A 19,288-nucleotide genomic window follows, 5' to 3' on the forward strand; every position below is an offset into this window, starting at 1 on the left:
CCACTTAAAAAGATGAGAGAGGCCTGTAATTTTCATCATAGGTACACGTCAACTATGACAGACAAAATGAGAAAAAAAAATCCAGAAAATCACATTGTAGGATTTTTTATGAATTTATTGGCATATGATGGTGGAAAATAAGTATTTGGTCAATAACAAAAGTTTCTCAATACTTTGTTATATACCGTTTGTTGGCAATGACACAGGTCAAACGTTTTCTGTAAGTCTTCACAAGGTTTTCACACACCGTTGCTGGTATTTTGGCCCATTCCTCCATGCAGATCTCCTCTAGAGCAGTGATGTTTTGGGGCTGTCGCTGGGCAACACAGACTTTCAACTCCCTCCAAAGATTTTCTATGGGGTTGAGATCTGGAGACTGGCTAGGCCACTCCAGGACCTTGAAATGCTTCTTACGAAGCCACTCCTTCGTTGCCCGGGCGGTGTGTTTGGGATCATTGTCATGCTGAAAGACCCAGCCACGTTTCATCTTCAATGCCCTTGCTGATGGAAGGAGGGTTTCACTCAAAATCTCACGATACATGGCCCCATTCATTCTTTCCTTTACACAGATCAGTCGTCCTGGTCCCTTTGCAGAAAAACAGCCCCAAAGCATGATGTTTCCAACCCCATGCTTCACAGTAGGTATGGTGTTCTTTGGATGCAACTCAGCATTCTTTGTCCTCCAAACATGACGAGTTGAGTTTTTACCAAAAAGTTATATTTTGGTTTCATCTGACCATATGACATTCTCCCAATCCTCTTCTGGATCATCCAAATGCACTTCAGACGGGCCTGGACATGTACTGGCTTAAGCAGGGGGACACGTCTCGCATTGCAGGATTTGAGTCCCTGGCGGCGTAGTGTGTTACTGATGGTTGGCTTTGTTACTTTGGTCCCAGCTCTCTGCAGGTCATTCACTAGGTCCCCCAGTGTGGTTCTGGGATTTTTGCTCACCGTTCTTGTGATCATTTTGACCCCACGGGGGTGAGATCTTGCGTGGAGCCCCAGATCGAGGGAGATTATCAGTGGTCTTGTATGTCTTCCATTTCCTAATAATTGCTCCCACAGTTGATTTCTTCAAACCAAGATGCTTACCTATTGCAGATTCAGTCTTCCCAGCCTGGTGCAGGTCTACAATTTAGTTTCTGGTGTCCTTTGACAGCTCTTTGGTCTTGGCCATTGTGAAATTTGGAGTGTGACTGTTTCTGGTTGTGGAGAGGTGTCTTTTATACTGATAACAAGTTCAAACAGGTGCCATTAATACAGGTAACGAGTGGAGGACAGAGGAGCCTCTTAAAGAAGAAGTTACAGGTCTGTGAGAGCCAGAAATCTTGCTTGTTTGTAGGTGACCAAATACTTATTTTCCACCATAATTTGCAAATAAATTCATTAAAAATCCTACAATGGGATTTTCTGGATTTTTTTTTCTCAATTTGTCTGTCATAGTTGACGTGTACCTATGATGAAAATTACAGGCCTCTCTCATCTTTTTAAGTGGGAGAACTTGCACAATTGGTGGCTGACTAAATACTTTTTTTCCCCACTGTAAGTATTTGATCACCTGTATTAACTGCACCTGTTTGAACTCGTTACCTGTATAAAAGACACCTGTCCACACACTCAATCAAACAGACTCCAACCTCTCCACAATGGCCAAGACCAGAGAGCTGTGTAAGGATATCAGGGATAAAATTGTAGACCTGCACAAGGCTGGGATGGGCTACAGGACAATAGGCAAGCAGCTTGGTGAGAAGACAACAACTGTTGGCGCAATTATTAGAAAATGGAAGAAGTTCAAGATGACGGTCAATCACCCTCGGTCTGGGGCTCCATGCAAGATCTCACCTCGTGGGGCATCAATGATCATGAGGAAGGTGAGGGATCAGCCCAGAACTACACGGCAGGACCTGGTCAATGACCTGAAGAGAGCTGGGACCACAGTCTCAAAGAAAACCATTAGTAACACACTACGCCGTCATGGATTAAAATCCTGCAGCGCACGCAAGGTCCCCCTGCTCAAGCCAGCGCATGTCCAGGCCCGTCTGAAGTTTGCCAATGACCATCTGGATGATCCAGAGGAGGAATGGGAGAAGGTCATGTGGTCTGATGAGACAAAAATAGAGCTTTTTGGTCTAAACTCCACTCGCCGTGTTTGGAGGAAGAAGAAGGATGAGTACAACCCCAAGAACACCATCCCAACCGTGAAGCATGGAGGTGGAAACATCATTCTTTGGGGATGCTTTTCTGCAAAGGGGACAGGATGACTGCACCGTATTGAGGGGAGTATGGATGGGGCCATGTATCGCGAGGTCTTGGCCAACAACCTCCTTCCCTCAGAGCATTGAAGATGGGTCGTGGCTGGGTCTTCCAGCATGACAATGACCCGAAACACACAGCCAGGGCAACTAAGGAGTGGCTCCGTAAGAAGCATCTCAAGGTCCTGGAGTGGCCTAGCCAGTCTCCAGACCTGAACCCAATATAACATCTTTGGAGGGAGCTGAAAGTCCGTATTGCCCAGCGACAGCCCCGAAACCTGAAGGATCTGGAGAAGGTCTGTATGGAGTGGGCCAAAATCCCTGCTGCAGTGTGTGCAAACCTGGTCAAGACCTACAGGAAACATATGATCTCTGTAATTGCACACAAAGGTTTCTGTACCAAATATTAAGTTCTGCTTTTCTGATGTATCAAATACTTATGTCATGCAATAAAATGCAAATGAATTACTTAAAAATCATACAATGTGATTTTCTGGATTTTTGTCTCTCACAGATTTTTTTTTTGATTCCGTCTCTCACAGTTGAAGTGTACCTATGATAAAAATTATAGACCTCTACATGCTTTGTAAGTAGGAAAACCTGCAAAATCGGCAGTGTATCAAATACAAACGAAAAGGGAAGACAGACAGGTAAAGGAATACAGATATGAAGGCGTAGGCGGGGTTTGAACCCATGGTACAAAGGGCATGTTGTAGTCCGGAGTCGGCAGCACTACCACAAGGCCAGACTCCGGCACACAGCTATATTTTGAAGCACTAATTAACTGCAGTCATTCAAACCTCTAGAGACAGATGTCACACATGATTTCTGCTTGAAGTCGTGACTGGGAGGCTGATGCCCCAGCCCTTAATTCAGAGCTCCAGCTATGCATTTGGTATGCTACCTTGCTAGCTTGCAATATCAAGCTTCTTGGTTAAAGCAGAGACAATCAATCCCCTCCTGCCTAAAGTTGTTTTGTGCATCACCCTGGACTTCCACCCAACCCAAGATAAGGGGCCTGCATCATCACCGGCAGGCGAGAACAAGTGGGCAACGGATGCCAACATTTCTCTCTCTCTCTCTCTGCTCCAACAACTACAAGGTCACACGGCATGGTACAGTGGCATTCTGGGTAGGTAAACAAACAGACAACCACAGATTATCCATTATATTGACCAGATACTCAAGTGGTCGTTTTACCGTCACATGCTTTTCTTGCAAGCTCTAAACCTAACACTAAAAATAACATAAGGTAAAACAAAAACACATATGAGAAACATGAGAAAGTAAGAAGCTATATACAGGGTCAGTTCCAATACCATATTTACAATTTGCAGGGATACTGGACTGATAGAGCTAGATACACTATATATACAAAAGTATATGGACACCCCTTCAAATAGGTGTATTCGGCTATTTCAGCCACACCCGTTGCTGACAGGTGTATACAATTGAGCATAGAGCCATGCAATCTCCATAGACAAACATTGGCAGTAGAATGGCCTTACTGAAGAGCTCAGTAACTTTCAACGTGGCACCGTCATAAGATAACACCTTTCCAACAAATCAGTTCATAAAATGTATGCCCTGCTAGAGCTGATCCGGTCAACTGTAAGTGCTGTTATTGTGAAGTGGAAACGTCTAGGAGCAACAACGGCTCAGCCGTGAAGTGGTAGGCCACACAAGCTCACAGAACGGGACCACAGAGTGCTGAAGCGCATAGCGCATAAAAATCGTCTGAACTCGGTTGCAACACTCACTACCAAGTTCCAAACTGCTTCTGGAAGCAAGGTCAGTACAAGAACTGTTCGTCGGGAGCTTCATGAAATTGGTTTCCATGGCCGAGCAGCCACACACAAGCCTAAGATCACTATGCGCAATGCGTCGGCTGGAGTGGTGTAAAGCTCGCCGCCATTGGAATCTGGAGCAGTGGAAACGTGTTCTCTGGAGTGATGATTCACGCTTCACCATCTGGCAGTCTGACGGACGAATCTGGGTTTGGCGGATGGCAGGAGAACGCTACCTGACCCAATGCATAGTGCCAACTCTAAAGTTTGGTGGAGGAGGAATAATGGTCTGGGGCTGTTTCTCATGGTTCGTGCAAGGCCCCTTAATTCCAGGGAAGGTAAATCTTAACGCTACAGCATTCAATGACATTCTAGACGATTCTGTGCTTCCAACTTTGTGGCAACAGCTTGGGGAAGGCCCTTTCCTGTTTCAGCATGACAATGCCCCTGTGCACAAAGCGAGGTCCATACAGAAATGTTTTGTCGAGATCTGTGTGGAAGAACTTGACTGGCCTGCACAGAGCACTGACCTCAACCCCATCGAACACCTTTGGGATGAATTGGAATGCCGACTGCGAACCAGGCCTAATCACCCAACATGTATGTATAGGGGTAAGGTGACGAGGCATCAGGATATATGATAAACAGAGTAGCAGCAGCGTATATGATGAATCTATGTGAGTGTGTGTGCGTGTATGTAGAGTCAGTATAAATGTGTGTGCATGTTGTGTGTGTGTGTGAGCAAATGAAGTGAGTGTTGGAGTGTCAGTGTGCATAGAGACTAAAAAAAGTACAAGGGTCAACTCAGATTTAGCTATTTAGCAGTCTTATGGCTTGGGGATAGAAGCTGTTCAGGAGCCTGTTGGTGTGAGACTTGATGCACCTGTACCGCTTACCATGTGGAAGCAGAGAGAACAGTCTATGGCTTGGGTGGCTGGAGACTAACGATTTTCCGGGCCTTCCATTCACACCGCCTGATATAGAGGTCCTGGATGGCAGGGTGCTCCACCCCAGGGATGTACTGGGCTGTCCGTACCACCCTCTGTAGCGCCATGCGATGGAGGGCGGTGCTGTTGCCATTCCAAGCAGTGATGCAGTCAGTTAAGATGCTCTTAATGGGGCAGCTGTATAACTTTGTGAGGATCTGAGGGCCCATGCCAAATCTTTTCAGCTTCCTGAGGGGGACTAAGCACACACCCCTGTGGGGCCCCCGTGTTGAGAGTCAGCGTGGTGGAGATGATGTTGCCTACCCTCACCACCTGGGGTCGGCCCATCAGGAAGTCCAGGATCCAGTTGCAGAGGGAATTCCAGGTTGTAAGGCAACAAAATAGGAAAAATGCCAAGGGGGGTGAATACTTTCGCAAGCCACTGTAGCCTTGTACAGTTCGTTAAGTGCTAGTTCGTTATTTTTCTTGTCCTGAGGTGGAATGTATCCAACAGTCACGATAACAGCTGAAAACATTTGACCATCAGGTATTCCAATACGGGAGAACACCAATAGGTCGAGTCAGCACACCATTTGTTGTTGATGAAGAGGAAAACCCCTCCCCCTCTCGATTTCCCTGACTCCAATGTCCTGTCCGCTTGGTGAATGGAGAATCCATCGTGTTGGATAGCCATGGGGGATATCTTGTCCAAAAGCCATGTTTCAGAAAAGCAGAGAATATTGCAGTGACGAGAGTCCCGTTGGTAGCAAATCCGCGTTCGGAGGTCATCCATCTTATTATCAAGTGGTCAATTGAATGGAGGGAAGAGGTGGTCGGATTTCTCTTCGCCTTAATCTCGCCAGGACTCCCTCTCTCTTGCATCTGTAACACCGGTGTTTCCTCTTGGATACCCCGAAAATTGGAATTACAGAAAGAGCCCAGGGCAGATGAGTCGAAGTTGAAGCTGGGATTGAGTTAAGTAATTGCCGATCTGATGTTCAAAAGTTATTGTCTGTTATAAGAAACGATAGCGAATAGATTTAGTCTGGAGGAGGCAAGATCAGGTGGGACCATTCTAGACAATGAGCGGGCAGATACCCGTGTGAACAACAAGTGTTTTATCTCAAAGTTGCCAGGATGTCACATATCCTACTTATATCAGTACACTCGTAACAAACTAAACATAACAAAGCTTCTATTCGATCAAATAAGCCACACGTAGCAAATAAGCCATTCCATTTTTTGTTAACCAAATTCGACACTCTCTCATTGACCTCCATACAAAAACTCCTTGCTAGGTGAGCAGAAAAAAAAAAAAAGCCACCTGCTGGAGAAGACAGATTTTGGGCCCAGTTATCACTCTGGCTTCACCTCTTCCTCTCTGAGACAACTCACCACTTTGCCTCCAGACTTCTGGTCGAACAGGACCATGGTGACTCGTTTGGGCTCTCGATGGTAGGTGCAGTAGTACTTGACCCAGGTTGACACGAAAGAGCCTGAGAGAGGGAAGCGAGAGGAGCAGATAGAGAAGCAGAGACGGGGAGCATTGAACAAATGTTGTGGGTTACCATGGTTATTGCACACGCTGGGTCCCCCGTCACCCCTAAGAGCGTGATACTCTCATCCTGAATACAATTAATCTTGTTGTTTCTATTGAGAAATTGTAATCTATTTGAAACAACACTGGTGTCTAAACGACATTGGTGTGACTAAAGCGGTAGTCGTGATGTCACCGCAACCATGCTTTTCTATGTGGCAAAAATAAATCACTGAGTAGTGAAATTGTGACCTATTGCAGCATGAAAGAGAGAAAGAAGGAAGTGTGAGAGAGAGAGGGAGAGAGAGAAAGTGCAAGAGACGGATACAGAGAGCAGGACGGGACACTCACGTTTCTCCTGTACAAACAGGTATCCCTCCATGGTGTCATGGCTGATACTCTTGTGTTCATGGGGGTTCTCCTTCATCTTCCTCATCAGACACTCCACCTCAGACCGTGTGCTTTCAAAACGGTTCCGTGTCTGAACGGGGCAGGAGAGGAGACAGACAATGATGGAAACATCCTAACACCCTGCATGCTGTGCAATTCACCATTGTCTGCAGTTAGTGTTAGGGCCAAAACATCATATCACAATATATTTCACATTTATTACGGTATGACGGTATTTGATGTTTTTGAATAATAAAAGTTATAAATATGCTTTATGAGTAGTTCAGGACCCTATAGTGGCAACACATATGGGCTTTCTCCATTCTGATTGTTTTATACTGTTCAATCCAACATTAATTAATTTTCAGCATTTTCTACAATTTCTGCATTTCCTGCACTTTTGTTATCATTTCCACACTGTGCCATGCAGGGATGCATGATATGGGCAAAACATCTAGGCTTAGTTAATACCTGAACTGTTGGAATTATGGAAATAGAATGATTATTCTAATTCTATAGTTCAAATATAGTGGGCAGCACCTTGAATATATTGTTGTTTGACATGACAACAAATGAATAAGCCAGGGAGGAATTATTGACAGGTTAGGAACCAAAGTGTTGGTCAATGTTTCCAGGGGACCCTAATTAGTGAGAGATTAGCAAATTTAGGCATGACATGACAACAACAAATTCTGAACTTACTTACCCATTCATAACTGACCAAATTATGAAAGACAAGCATTGTCATTTTAAATTCTGTAAAATGAGTGTGAAAAAGGTGAAATAATTATTGTTGTCTATCAACAATGACAAGCCACCTGGGTCTGACAACTTGGATGGAAAATTGCTGAGGATGACAGCAGACTATATTGCCACTCCTATTTGCCATCTCTTCAATCTAAGCCTAAAGTGTGTGCCCTCAGGCCTGGAGGGAAGCAAAAGTCATTCCACTACCTGGATAAGAGCGTCTGCAAAGCACCCATTACTGGCTCAAACAGTCGACCTATCAGCCTGCTACCAACCCTTAGTAAACTTTTGGGAAAAAATGTGTTTGACCAGATACAATGGAATTTCATAATAAACAAATGACTGAAAATTAATTGGCTGAAAGAAATTGATAATAAGAAGCAGTTTTGCTAGACAGATCATAATTTGCTGCTGGAAAAACGTATGTGTTATGGCTTTACATCCCCTGCTATATCGTGGATTGAGAGTTACCTGTCTACCATTTTCAGGTCTCTCTGTACTTTTCTCCATTCATCTTTCGCTCGATCCTGACTAGTCTCCCAGTCCCTGCCGCTGAAAAACCTCCCCACAGCATGATGCTGCCACCCCCATGCTTCACCCTAGGGATGGTGCCAGGTTTCCTCCAGACGTGACGCTTGGCATTCAGGCCAAAGAGTTCAATCTTAGTTTCATCAGACCAGAGAATCTTGTTTCTCATGGTCTGATAGTCCTTTAGGTGCTTTTTGGAAAACTCCAAGCGGGCTGTCGTGCCTTTTACTGAGGAGTGGCTTCCATCTGGTCACCCACCATAAAGGCCTGATTGGTGGAGTGCTGCAGAGATGGTTGTGCTTCTGGAAGGTTCTCCCATCTCCACAGAGGAATTCTGGAGCGTTGTCAGAGTGACCATCAGGTTCTTGGTCACCTCCCTGACCAAGGCCCTTCTCACCCGATTGCTCAGTTTGGCCGGGCAGCCAGCTCTAGGAAGAGTCTTGGTGGTTCCAAACTTCTTCAATTTAAGAATAATGGAGGCCACTGTGTTCTTGGGGACCTTCAATGCTGCAGACATTTTTTGGTACCCTTCCCCAAATCTGTGCCTTGACACAATCCTGTCTCGGAGCTCTACGGACAATTCCTTCAACCTCATGGCTTGGTTTTTGCTCTGACATGCACTGTCAACTGTGGGACCTTATATAGACAGGTGTGTGCCTTTCCAAATCATGTCCAATCAATTGAATTTACCACAGGTGGACTCCAATCAAGTTGTAGAAACATCTCAACGATGATCAATGGAAACAGGATGCACCTGAGCTCAATTTTGAGTCTCATAGCAAAGGGTCTGAAAACGTATGTAAATAAGGTATGTGTTGTTTTTTAAAATAAATTTGCGAAAATGTAAAAATAAACTGTTTTTTCTTTGTCATTATGCGATATTGTCTGTAGATTGATGAGGAATTTATTTTGAATTAGGCTGTAATGTAGCAAAATGTGGAAAAAGTCAAGGGGTCTGAATACTTTCCGAATGCATTGTATGTATAACGATGACTCAACATTATACATGTCAGCTAAGTGAAATCACTGCAACACTCATTTAACCTTTTCACGCGTGAATTCCAAATATCTCTAACAGTCGCCCCACTGTGAGCTGTTTTATGTGTCAGAATGCACTCACTGTTCCAAAATGTGATTGTTACACAACAGGACAGTTAACCCACGCTTCCCTCAAACCAAGGCACGCTGCCTGCTAATTATCTATAAGTGGCGCACAATTGGTCCAGGGTAGGGGAGGGAATGGCCGGCAGGGATGTAGCTCAGTTGGTAGAGCATGGCGTTTGCAACGCCAGGGTTGTGGATTCGATTCCCACAGGGGGCCAGTATGAAAAATAAAACAATTATGTATGCACTCACCAACTGTAAATTGCTCTGGATAAGAGCGTCTGCTAAATGACTAAAATGTAAAAATGTACTAAATATTTCAAAAAAATGAAAAGCTTTGTATTTAGGACAAACCATTCACTAAACCTCAACTAAATCTTGAAATGAATAATGTGGAAATTGAGCAAGTTGAGGAGACTAAACTGCTTGGCGTAACCCTGGATTGTAAACATATTGATGCAATGGTAGCTAAGATGGGGAGGGGTCTGTCTGTAATAAAACGCTCATCTGCTTTCTTGACAAGGCTATCAACAAAACAAGTCCTACAGGCCCTAGTTTTGTCGCACCTGGACTACTGTCCAGTCATATGGTCAAGTGCCACAAAGAGGGACATAGGCAAATTACAGTTGGCCGAGAACAGAGAGCTAACATCAATGACATGCATGTCAATCTCTCCTGGCTCAAAGTAGAGGAGAGATAGACTGCATCACTACTTGTCTTTGTGAGAAGGATTGACATGTTGGAAGCACCGCGCTGTGGACCCAAGGAAGAGTAGCTGCTGCTTTAGCAACAGCTAATGGGGATCCTAATAAAATACCCCAAATATACCCATCTGTTCAAACGGCTAGCGTATAGTTCAGACACCCATGCATACCCCACAAGACATGCCACCAAGGGTCTTTTCACAGTCCCCAAGTCCAGAACAGACTCCGGGAAACGCACAGTACTACACAGAGCCATGACTACATGGAACTCTATTCCACATCAAGTAACTCATGAAAGCAGATAAAGCTACATCTTATAGAACAACGCAGACTGTGAACAGACACACAGGCACACACACACATTTTAATATTGATGTATGGTGGTATTGTACATTTTGTGCTGTGGATATGTAGTAGTGTGGTGATGCTATGCGATGTACTGTTTTATTTAGTTTTTGTTTATTTATTTTGTGATGTGCCTTAATGTGTCTGGACCCCAGGAAGAGTAGCTGCTGCCTTGGCAGCAGTTAATGGGGATCCATAATAAATACAAAATACAAAACTTAGGTGTTACATTCCATGCTTTCTTACCTCATGTAGCTAGGCAGCTAGCTAACATATTCATGTTTAACCTATTCCTCTCTGATTTAAGATACAGTTGCACAAACAACATGCTTATCTAGGCCTAGACCAGCACTTGTACCAGGCTGTATTTATTAGCTATCTACGTTTGCTCTGACTCTTAGTACATTTAGCAAGCTAGCTAGCCAGCTAACTAGTGTTTAGCATTAGCGGCTAACCAGATTTATTTTAGCCACAACTTGCTAAGAAAAGACAAACTAGCAGACAGTAGTTTGCAAACAGTAAGATACACAAACTAATAGTGTATTTGTAGAACGCTCGTGGAAAGCAGCATCGTTTTCACCAACATCTTGTTGCATCTATCTGACCATGCAGACTGCGGCAAGAAAGTGTTAATGACTCTGTGGTCGAGCAACTGCTCTCTCCTTGAGTAACAGGGGGCAGGGCTTGGTGTGGGAAGTGGCATGCAGCAGGTGGAGCGAGAAAGACGAATCAAATAGCAAACGGAGTGAACTATAAAAACTGACATTACACGCGCTGAGTTGCGTATCACATTTAACAAACCAAACATTGAAATACCGTTATAGAAGGTAAATTAAAAACCCAAACCGGTCCATGCATCAATACCGGTATATAGTAAAATACAGTATACCGCCCATCCCTAGTTTGGGCTAGTGCCTTGAAATGCCTTTGGTGTGACAAAAGATTAAATCTCATCAGCACCTCATGGCTGTAATGAATGGCATTGATATGTATCTTACATTCTGAATGCTGATGGTGAGGTCTGTCTTGAAGTGGTTGAAGTCTTTGGCCAACTCGTACCCATGGTGGTAGTAAGTAAACAGCCCTTGAAGAAATGCCAGTAACTAGAATGGATATAAAGGAAGAACGGGAAAGGAAACATGGTTGAGAAACGTCATTAAATTCAATCAACCTAATCTACTGTAATTTGATTTGAAAGGTACTTGTTGTCAACTACATTTATTCTGTAGACAGTGTGGATCAAGGAGAGATGACTAAGCATGAAAGGTGTATAGAGTACAGTAACAGTATTAGGGTTAGAAAAACTCCAGTAACCTTCCCAAAATTCCCAGGTCTTCCAGAAATCCTGGTTGGAAGATTCCCTGAATCAGGAGGGAATAAGCAGGAAATCGGGAGTCTTCCAACCAGGATTTCTGGAAAACCTGGGAAGTTTAGGAAAGTTAATGGCATTTTGCAACCCTAAACAGTATAGACAGCATATGCTGAGGGAGGTTGACATGCTCACTCACCGGCTCTACGAAGTCAAACATCTTCCTCTCCTGGACCTCCTGCACCTTGAACACATACTCCAGAGACACCTCGTAGAAATGCTGCCGCACGTGGTCCACCTGACTGTCTGCCTGCACCACACACACAGTGATAGGATGCTGTTTGAAATGACTTTCAGGTGACACACATAGTGAAGTAATGCTGTTTGCTCTCCCATCTGAATGGTTGCGCTATCCAACACAAAGCCCGCCACATAATCTCCACCCACTTCACCTTTGCTTTGATCTCCTCCCATTGGGTGTGAGATACTGGACAATTCTGTGGCGCACTGTGCGTTTCGGGAGGAGTTTCATCCCGGAGGCTATCACCATAGTGAACAATTCCATGTAATTTCTCCCATGGGCGGGGAGGGGGGGGACTATTCATGCTGTTGTTGGTTTGTTCTGTGTTCTCATATTTTTTTAAGTATTCATGTGTGAGTTGTGCCAAGATTTTCCTCTTGTAGGATAATAAACGAGATTCTGATTCTGTTTGAACTGACTTACAGCGCACACGCACACACACACTTGCACACACTCATGCATCTTAACGTAAATGTAATGACAAGCCAACTCTAGCCCATTTTGATTGTGGGAAAGGAGAACAATGTATGCTTACTTCATGAAGATGTGCTTCTTTCTTCTTTGCTGATAGGCTTAGGTGCTTCTCCAGTACAGCACAGTACTTCTCTGTCTCTTTGTCATATTTCTTCTTGGCTTCCTGTGATAGACAGTCAAAAGGTCACCAACCGTCACCTTGTTTCCAAATCCTGGACGCCACATAGTACAATTTATAGGATGTCCCATTGAGGTCAGAAGACCTCTTTCTCAGGGGAATCCTCTATATAACACAGATATAATCACTGCCGCCATCCAACAGAACATCATTTCCAAAGAGTCATGGGTTTGTCCAGGGCTTAGTTTTACAGACAGATTTAGAGGGAAATATTGTGAGATACATGTTGAAATCACATGTCCTCTAGTGCAGAGACAGCCCACAGCTGGTGGGAAAACAATAGAGCACTTTATACCCGCACTTTAGACAGACAGAGACGGACAGACATAACAGGGTGTCTCTCCCAGCCTCTCTCACATACAGTACTCAGACAGACAGACAGACAGACAGACAGACCAAGGTGTCTCTCCCAGCCTCTATCACAGACAGTAATCAGACAGACAGACCAAGGTGTCTCTCCCAGCCTCTCTCACAGACAGACAGACAGAGCAGGGTGTGTCAGTAACATACAGTACAGTACTTGTCACCCTGGGGTGCACTGACTGTGTCCACACCTGCTACTGACTGATGTCATCATCATCCCTGTCCACCCGGTCACATGACCCAGCCTTTCACCGCCAGCCAGTTTCCACAGGACGTAGAACCAACCCTTCTCAGAACAGAATGACCACTACCAACAGCTGCACAACACATCATTACAGAGCATCAAAATGTAATTAACAAAGGGCCCTTCTATTAGCTCTAACCCTTAATAATAAATGAACCTGCATCGTGGCTGTTATACACTACAGACATGTTTCATTGTGGGCTCTTTGAGTTCAAGTATCCCTTTCAAACACTAAATTATTCTTCAAACATTCAATTAACCTACAAAATAATGATATGGTGGGAGTTAAAATCACAAAGAGTTATATCAATATGTAAAAAAGTTTACAATCACTCAGTATTTGTGTTACATTTCTTCATTGTAGGCCGTCATTGTAAAAATTAACAATCAACCAAGTAAATCCTGAAGCCTTTCATGTGATACCCGTACTGACCAAATGGTGGCAGTGTCTTATCACAACAGGCCTGTCAGCTCTGGCGGACAGAGCAGAGAGCAGTTCAGACTCAGAGGTACAGTACAGGGAGAGCTCTGAATGCAGTTATCAATGGGGATTTAATAAAGGGATGGTATTCCTTGTGGCGTATACATTTTAGACCTACACAAATGTAACTTCTGGAATCAGAAAAACCAGGACAAAGTCAGTTACCTGCCAGACTGAGGGGCAAACTGCTAATATTTGAGTGATCAGTGCATTTCCTAAAAATCAGGTACTTTAGCAGCGGATAGGTTCGAATGCCCCTGGTCTTTCAAGGTTTAAGAGGGATTATGAGATGGCAACATAACCCAAAAAGGATTATAATTCACCTCATACTCCATGATGGATTGTAAAATCACACAATGACCCCGTAGTAGGGATTATCAGGACATTTAGAGGGGGATCCCCCGCCCCAGCATGGGGGAGTCCAGTCATAATATCTCCTTACCTTGGCAGCACTGATCTGCTCCTTCCTGAACCGCTCCAGTGGCATAATCAGCACATCATCTGCATTCTCAATCTGAGGAGAGATACAGGAAGTCACAAGACAGCTGACAGGAAGTCACTCTACTGACATACTGTATAAACACAGATTGGCCTGCCGCCATACCTTCACTTATTGGTTATACAACACTTTGATTCCAAAGCAGTGAGTCCATGGTCCAGCATATATCTGACACTCACCATCCGCGTTCTCTCATCCTCCAGGTTCTGCAAAACTCCAGCAAACTCCTGTAGAGACTTTGCTGTAGATGGATAGAGAGATGGACAGGCCAGCCAGATAGACAGAGGGAGCAGAGAGGGGATACAGAGGGAGGATAACAATACATAATGAGTCAGTGGTCATCATTTGTCTTTATACAAAATCTACCATTCCACATTTGTGGCCTTGCTTGTATAACAAGGCTCTTAATTTGAAATCCTAGTTTACATGCTTGCTTTAGACCATAGTATGTTTTCAACTAGCAAGCTATTGCTTGTTCCTTCCCTGCTCTAGATCTAGCCAAGAATGACTGCATTGTTTTGGGTCAGAGTTTCCACTTGAGATGCCACGATCCTGTTCCAACGTTTCCATTTGACAGAATACTACTCTCCGAATGTAGACCTCTAGTCACTTATAACTTTGAATTCCTACTGTAAAAATATTCCAGGAATGTACCTTCAACATAATGGCAAGTTTATTGAGGTTATTACATTTCATACAACTCCATCCAAGGAGCCTAATTGTGTTTATAACAGCCTTCCTGTACCAATTAGGTGCACTATAAGTGCAATTAGGTAGAACAAGACAGCCCAGAATGTGTACAGTGCAGAGTAATGGAGTGCATTAGCACTACTACAGTTGATGTGAATGTAGTGCAGCAGTTGGTTACAGTTGAGGGTAGTAACTATTACTAAACAACAATAGCATGCAGAACAGATGTGTGTGGTACAACTGAACGCACTTCAGTTTTGCTGTGTTACTGTGTTACAGCCGAATGTGGTACAGCTGAATATGATGGAGGGCATTGCTAGCTCACCGATACATATCTCGTCGTCCGTCTCTGCGTCTCCTATGCACTGGAACTTAAACTCATTGAGAGACTCTGCAAACTTCCTCTTGGCTGTGGACAGATCTGAAGGGGGACAGAGAGAGGGCAAGTCACGTTAACAAAAAGAGGGAGGCATATGGGCGTCTTTAAAAAATGCATGAGGTGCTAAAGGTTCCTCTGAGACAGAAACTCCAGCTATTTCGCTCTACTTTCTACAGGTTGTGTGTCAACCATTCTCACACAGCCAGAGAGAGAGAGGGAGGGACAGAAATTGGCCATGCTTGTGTAAATAGCATGAGCAGTTCATGCGGCCCTATGTGCGGAAAGATTTACAATCGCTTGCCAGTCCGAATAAATGAAACACAGGCCCGTAACCTTGCACTTTTTCATAAATACTGGATGCCTCAGCATTTCAAGTAAGCTCTTGCCTCGGGAGTGAGATCTCAGCGCTGGCTATAAAACGCCAATTGGTTCAGAGTTCACTCTCGTAAAAGTGAGTCACAATGTGTTGCTGGTATTAAAGCTACCACACTATGACCACACTTTGGCCCTGGATAGGAACCTCAAGATGTACATCAGGCTGGCCACCTGATCCAACACCAAGTCCTTGTCATGTTTCACTACACTTCTGGAATGGCTCAAATTAGGTATTACGAGTTTCGGCATTGTTGTTTCTCGGTAAGGGGATTGTTGAAGACTGTTCAAGAAGGATTAGGTGAGTGACTGTGCTGTAGAGGATAGGTGAGCCAAACACCCTGTCACTCAAACAGCAGTACGGGGTAACATATGTGAGATAGACTTGGAACTAGGGCTGGGATAGGCCTGATTTTTCCACTGCAGATATATCAGACAGCAGGCCTGTCATGTCATGCCACCTCTCCTCCTCATCTCCTCTATGAGGTTTTCCACACATTTCTCCAGCACGTCCCCCACTGAATCCCTCTCTGGATCTCTCTGTCTCCCTCGCCCTCTCTGTCTCTGTCTCTGTCTCTGTTCCTATCCTGTCTCTGTTCCTATCCTGTCTCTGTCTCTGTTCCTATCCTGTCTCTGTCTCTGTTCCTATCCTGTCTCTGTTCCTATCCTGTCTCTGTCTCTGTCTCTGTCTCTATCCTGTCTCTGTCTCTGTTCTTATCCTGTCTCTGTCTCTGTTCCTATCCTGTCTCTGTCTCTGTTCCTATCCTGTCTCTGTTCCTATCCTGTCTCTGTTCCTATCCTGTCTCTGTTCCTATCCTGTCTCTCTGCTTTTCATCAACTTCAGACTTTCATTGTCACTCTGTGACAATGAAATATACACTGAGTGTACAAAACATTAGGAACACCTCCTAATATTGAGTTACACCCCCTTTTGCCCTCAGAACAGCTTCCATTTGATGGGACATGGACTCTACAAGGAGTCGAAAGCGTTCCACAGGAATGCTGGCCCATGTTGACTCCAATGCTTCCCACAGTTGTGTCAAGTTGTCTGGATGTCCTTTGGGTGGTGGACCATTCTTGATACACACGGGAAACGGTTCAGCGTGAGAAATCCAGCAGCGTTGCAGTTCTTGACACACTCAAACCGGTGCACCTGGCACCTACTACCATACTCCGTTCAAAGGCACTTAAATCTTTTGTCTTGCCCATACACCCTCTGAATGGCACATATACATAAATCCATGTCTCAAACCGTGAATAGATGGAAGCATTCGCGCAAAACTGAAAGCGCAAACCACCGCATTTAAGCATGGCAAGGTGACTGGGAATATGACAGAATACAAACAGTGTAGCTACTCACTCCGCAAGGCAATTAAACTGGCAAAACATCAGTACAGAGACAAAGTGGAGTCGCAATTCAACGGCTCAGACACGAGACGTATGTAGCAGGGTCTACAGACAATCACAGACTACAAAAGGAAAACCAGCAACGTCGCCAACACCGACGTCTCGCTTCCAGACAAGCTAAACACCTTCTTTGCCCGCTTTGAGGATAACACAGTGCCACCGACGCGGCCCACTACCAAGGACTGTGGGCTCTCCTTCTCCGTGGCCGACATGAGTAAGACATTTAAGCATGTTAACCCCTGCAAGGCTGCCGGCCCAGACGGCATCCCTAGCCGCGTCCACAGAGCATGCGCAGACCAGCTGGCTGGTGTGTTTACGGACATATTCAATCTCCCTATCCCAGTCTGCTGTCCCCACATGCTTCAAGATGGCCACCATTGTTCCTGTACCCAAGAAAGCAAAGGTAAATTAACTAAATGACTATCGCCCCGTAGCACTCACCTCTGTCATCATGAAGTGCTTTGAGAGACTAGTCAAGGATCATATCACCTCTACCTTACCTGTCACCCTAGACCTACTTCAATTTGCTTACCGCCCCAATAGATCCACAGACGATGCAATCTCCATCACACTGCACACTGCCCTATCCCATCTGGACAAGAGGAATACCTATGTAAGAATGCTGTTCATTGACTATAGCTCAGCATTCAACACCATAGTACCCTCCAAGCTCATCATTAAGCTCGAGGCCCTGGGTCTGAACCCCGCCCTGTGAAACTGGGTCCTGGACTTCCTGACGGGCCGCCCCCAGGTGGTGAAGGTAGGAAACAACACCTCCACTACGCTGATCCTCAACACAGGGGCCCCACAAAGGTGCGTTCTCAGTCCCCTCCTGTACTCCCTGTTCACCCATGACTGCGTGGCCAAGCACGCCTCCAACTCAATCATCAAGTTTGCAGACGACACAACAGTAGTAGGCTTGATTACCAACAATGACGAGACAGCCTACAGGGAGGAGGTGAGGGCTCTGGGAGTGTGATGCCAGGAAAATAACCTCTCATTCAACATCAACAAAACAAAGGAGATGATCGTGGACTTCAGGAAACAGCAGAGGGTGCACCCCCCTATCCACATCGACGGGACCGCAGTGGAGAAGGTGGAACGCTTCATGTTCCTTGGCGTACACATCACTGACTAACTGAAATGGTCCATCCACGCATACAGTGTGGTGAAGAAGGCGCAACAGAGCCTCTTCAACCTCAGGAGGCTGAAGAAATTTGGCTTGGCACCTAAAACCCTCACAAACCTTTACAGATGCACAATTGAGAGCATCCTGTCGGGCTATAATCACCGCCTGATACGACAACTGCACCGCCCGCAACCGCAGTGCTCTCCAGAGGGTGGTGCGGTCTGCCGAGCGCATTACCGGGGGCAAACTACCCACTACCAGGACACCTACAGCACCCGATGTCACAGGAAGGTCAAAAAGATCATCAAGGTCATCAACCACCCGAGCCACTGCCTGTTCACCCCGCTATCATCCAGAAGGCGAGGTCAGTACAGGTGCATCAAAGCTGGGAGCGAGAGAATGAAAAACAGCTTCTATCTCAAGGCCATCAGACTGTTAAATAGCCATCACTAGCACATTAGAGGCTGCTGCTGCCTATTGAAATCACTGGCCACTTTAAGAAATTGAACACTAGTCACTTTAATAATGTTTACAAATCTTGCATTACTCATCTCATTTGTATATACTGTATTCTATAATATTCTACTGTATCTTAGTCCATGCCGCTCTGTCATTGCTTGTCCATATATGTACAGTGCCCTCCACAATTATTGGCACCCCTGTTTAAGATGTGGTCGAGGACTTCCAAAAATTCTCCTTTTTTTTTTAAACAACATAGAACCCAAATGCAAAAAAAAGAAAAAATCCAACCTTTTATTTAAGTACATTACTTTGGTGTAAAAAAAAAAAATCACACATTTAAAAAAATAAAACTTGAAATCATGTGTCCCACAATTATTGGCACCCCTGATGTTAATACTTTGTACAACCCCCTTTTGCCAACAAGACAGCACTTAATCTCCTCCTATAACATTTCACAAGATTGGAGAACACAGAGAGAGGGATCTTTGACCATTCTTCTTTGCACAATCTTTCTAGATCATCCAGTGTCCTGGGTCCTCTTTTATGCACTCTCCTCTTTAGCTCGCCCCCCACAGGTTTTCGATTGGGTTGAGGTCTGGGGACTGAGATGGCCATGGGAGGACCTTGAGTTTGTGACTGCTGAACCATTTTTGTGTAGATTTTGCCACATGTTTTGG

The 19,288-nt window shown here is 44.8% G+C and overlaps 1 protein-coding gene across 2 annotated transcripts in view; it reads right to left on the reverse strand.

Annotated features, from left to right (window-relative positions):
• Positions 1 to 19,288, reverse strand: part of LOC121574034 (rho GTPase-activating protein 26) — a 149,826-nt gene that overhangs the window by 70,057 nt on the left and 60,481 nt on the right. For both annotated transcript variants that reach the window (XM_045222655.1, XM_045222654.1), the window contains exons 2-9: positions 15,188 to 15,283; positions 14,352 to 14,413; positions 14,116 to 14,187; positions 12,469 to 12,570; positions 11,832 to 11,942; positions 11,322 to 11,426; positions 6,857 to 6,986; positions 6,364 to 6,464 (exon numbers count right to left, since the gene is read on the reverse strand). In XM_045222655.1, coding sequence (XP_045078590.1) covers positions 6,364 to 6,464; positions 6,857 to 6,986; positions 11,322 to 11,426; positions 11,832 to 11,942; positions 12,469 to 12,570; positions 14,116 to 14,187; positions 14,352 to 14,413; positions 15,188 to 15,283 — 779 coding nt within the window. The remainder of the gene's footprint in view (positions 1 to 6,363; positions 6,465 to 6,856; positions 6,987 to 11,321; positions 11,427 to 11,831; positions 11,943 to 12,468; positions 12,571 to 14,115; positions 14,188 to 14,351; positions 14,414 to 15,187; positions 15,284 to 19,288) is intronic.

Source organism: Coregonus clupeaformis, chromosome 9 (genome assembly GCF_020615455.1).
Source record: "Coregonus clupeaformis isolate EN_2021a chromosome 9, ASM2061545v1, whole genome shotgun sequence".
Taxonomy (NCBI): Eukaryota; Metazoa; Chordata; class Actinopteri; order Salmoniformes; family Salmonidae; genus Coregonus; species Coregonus clupeaformis.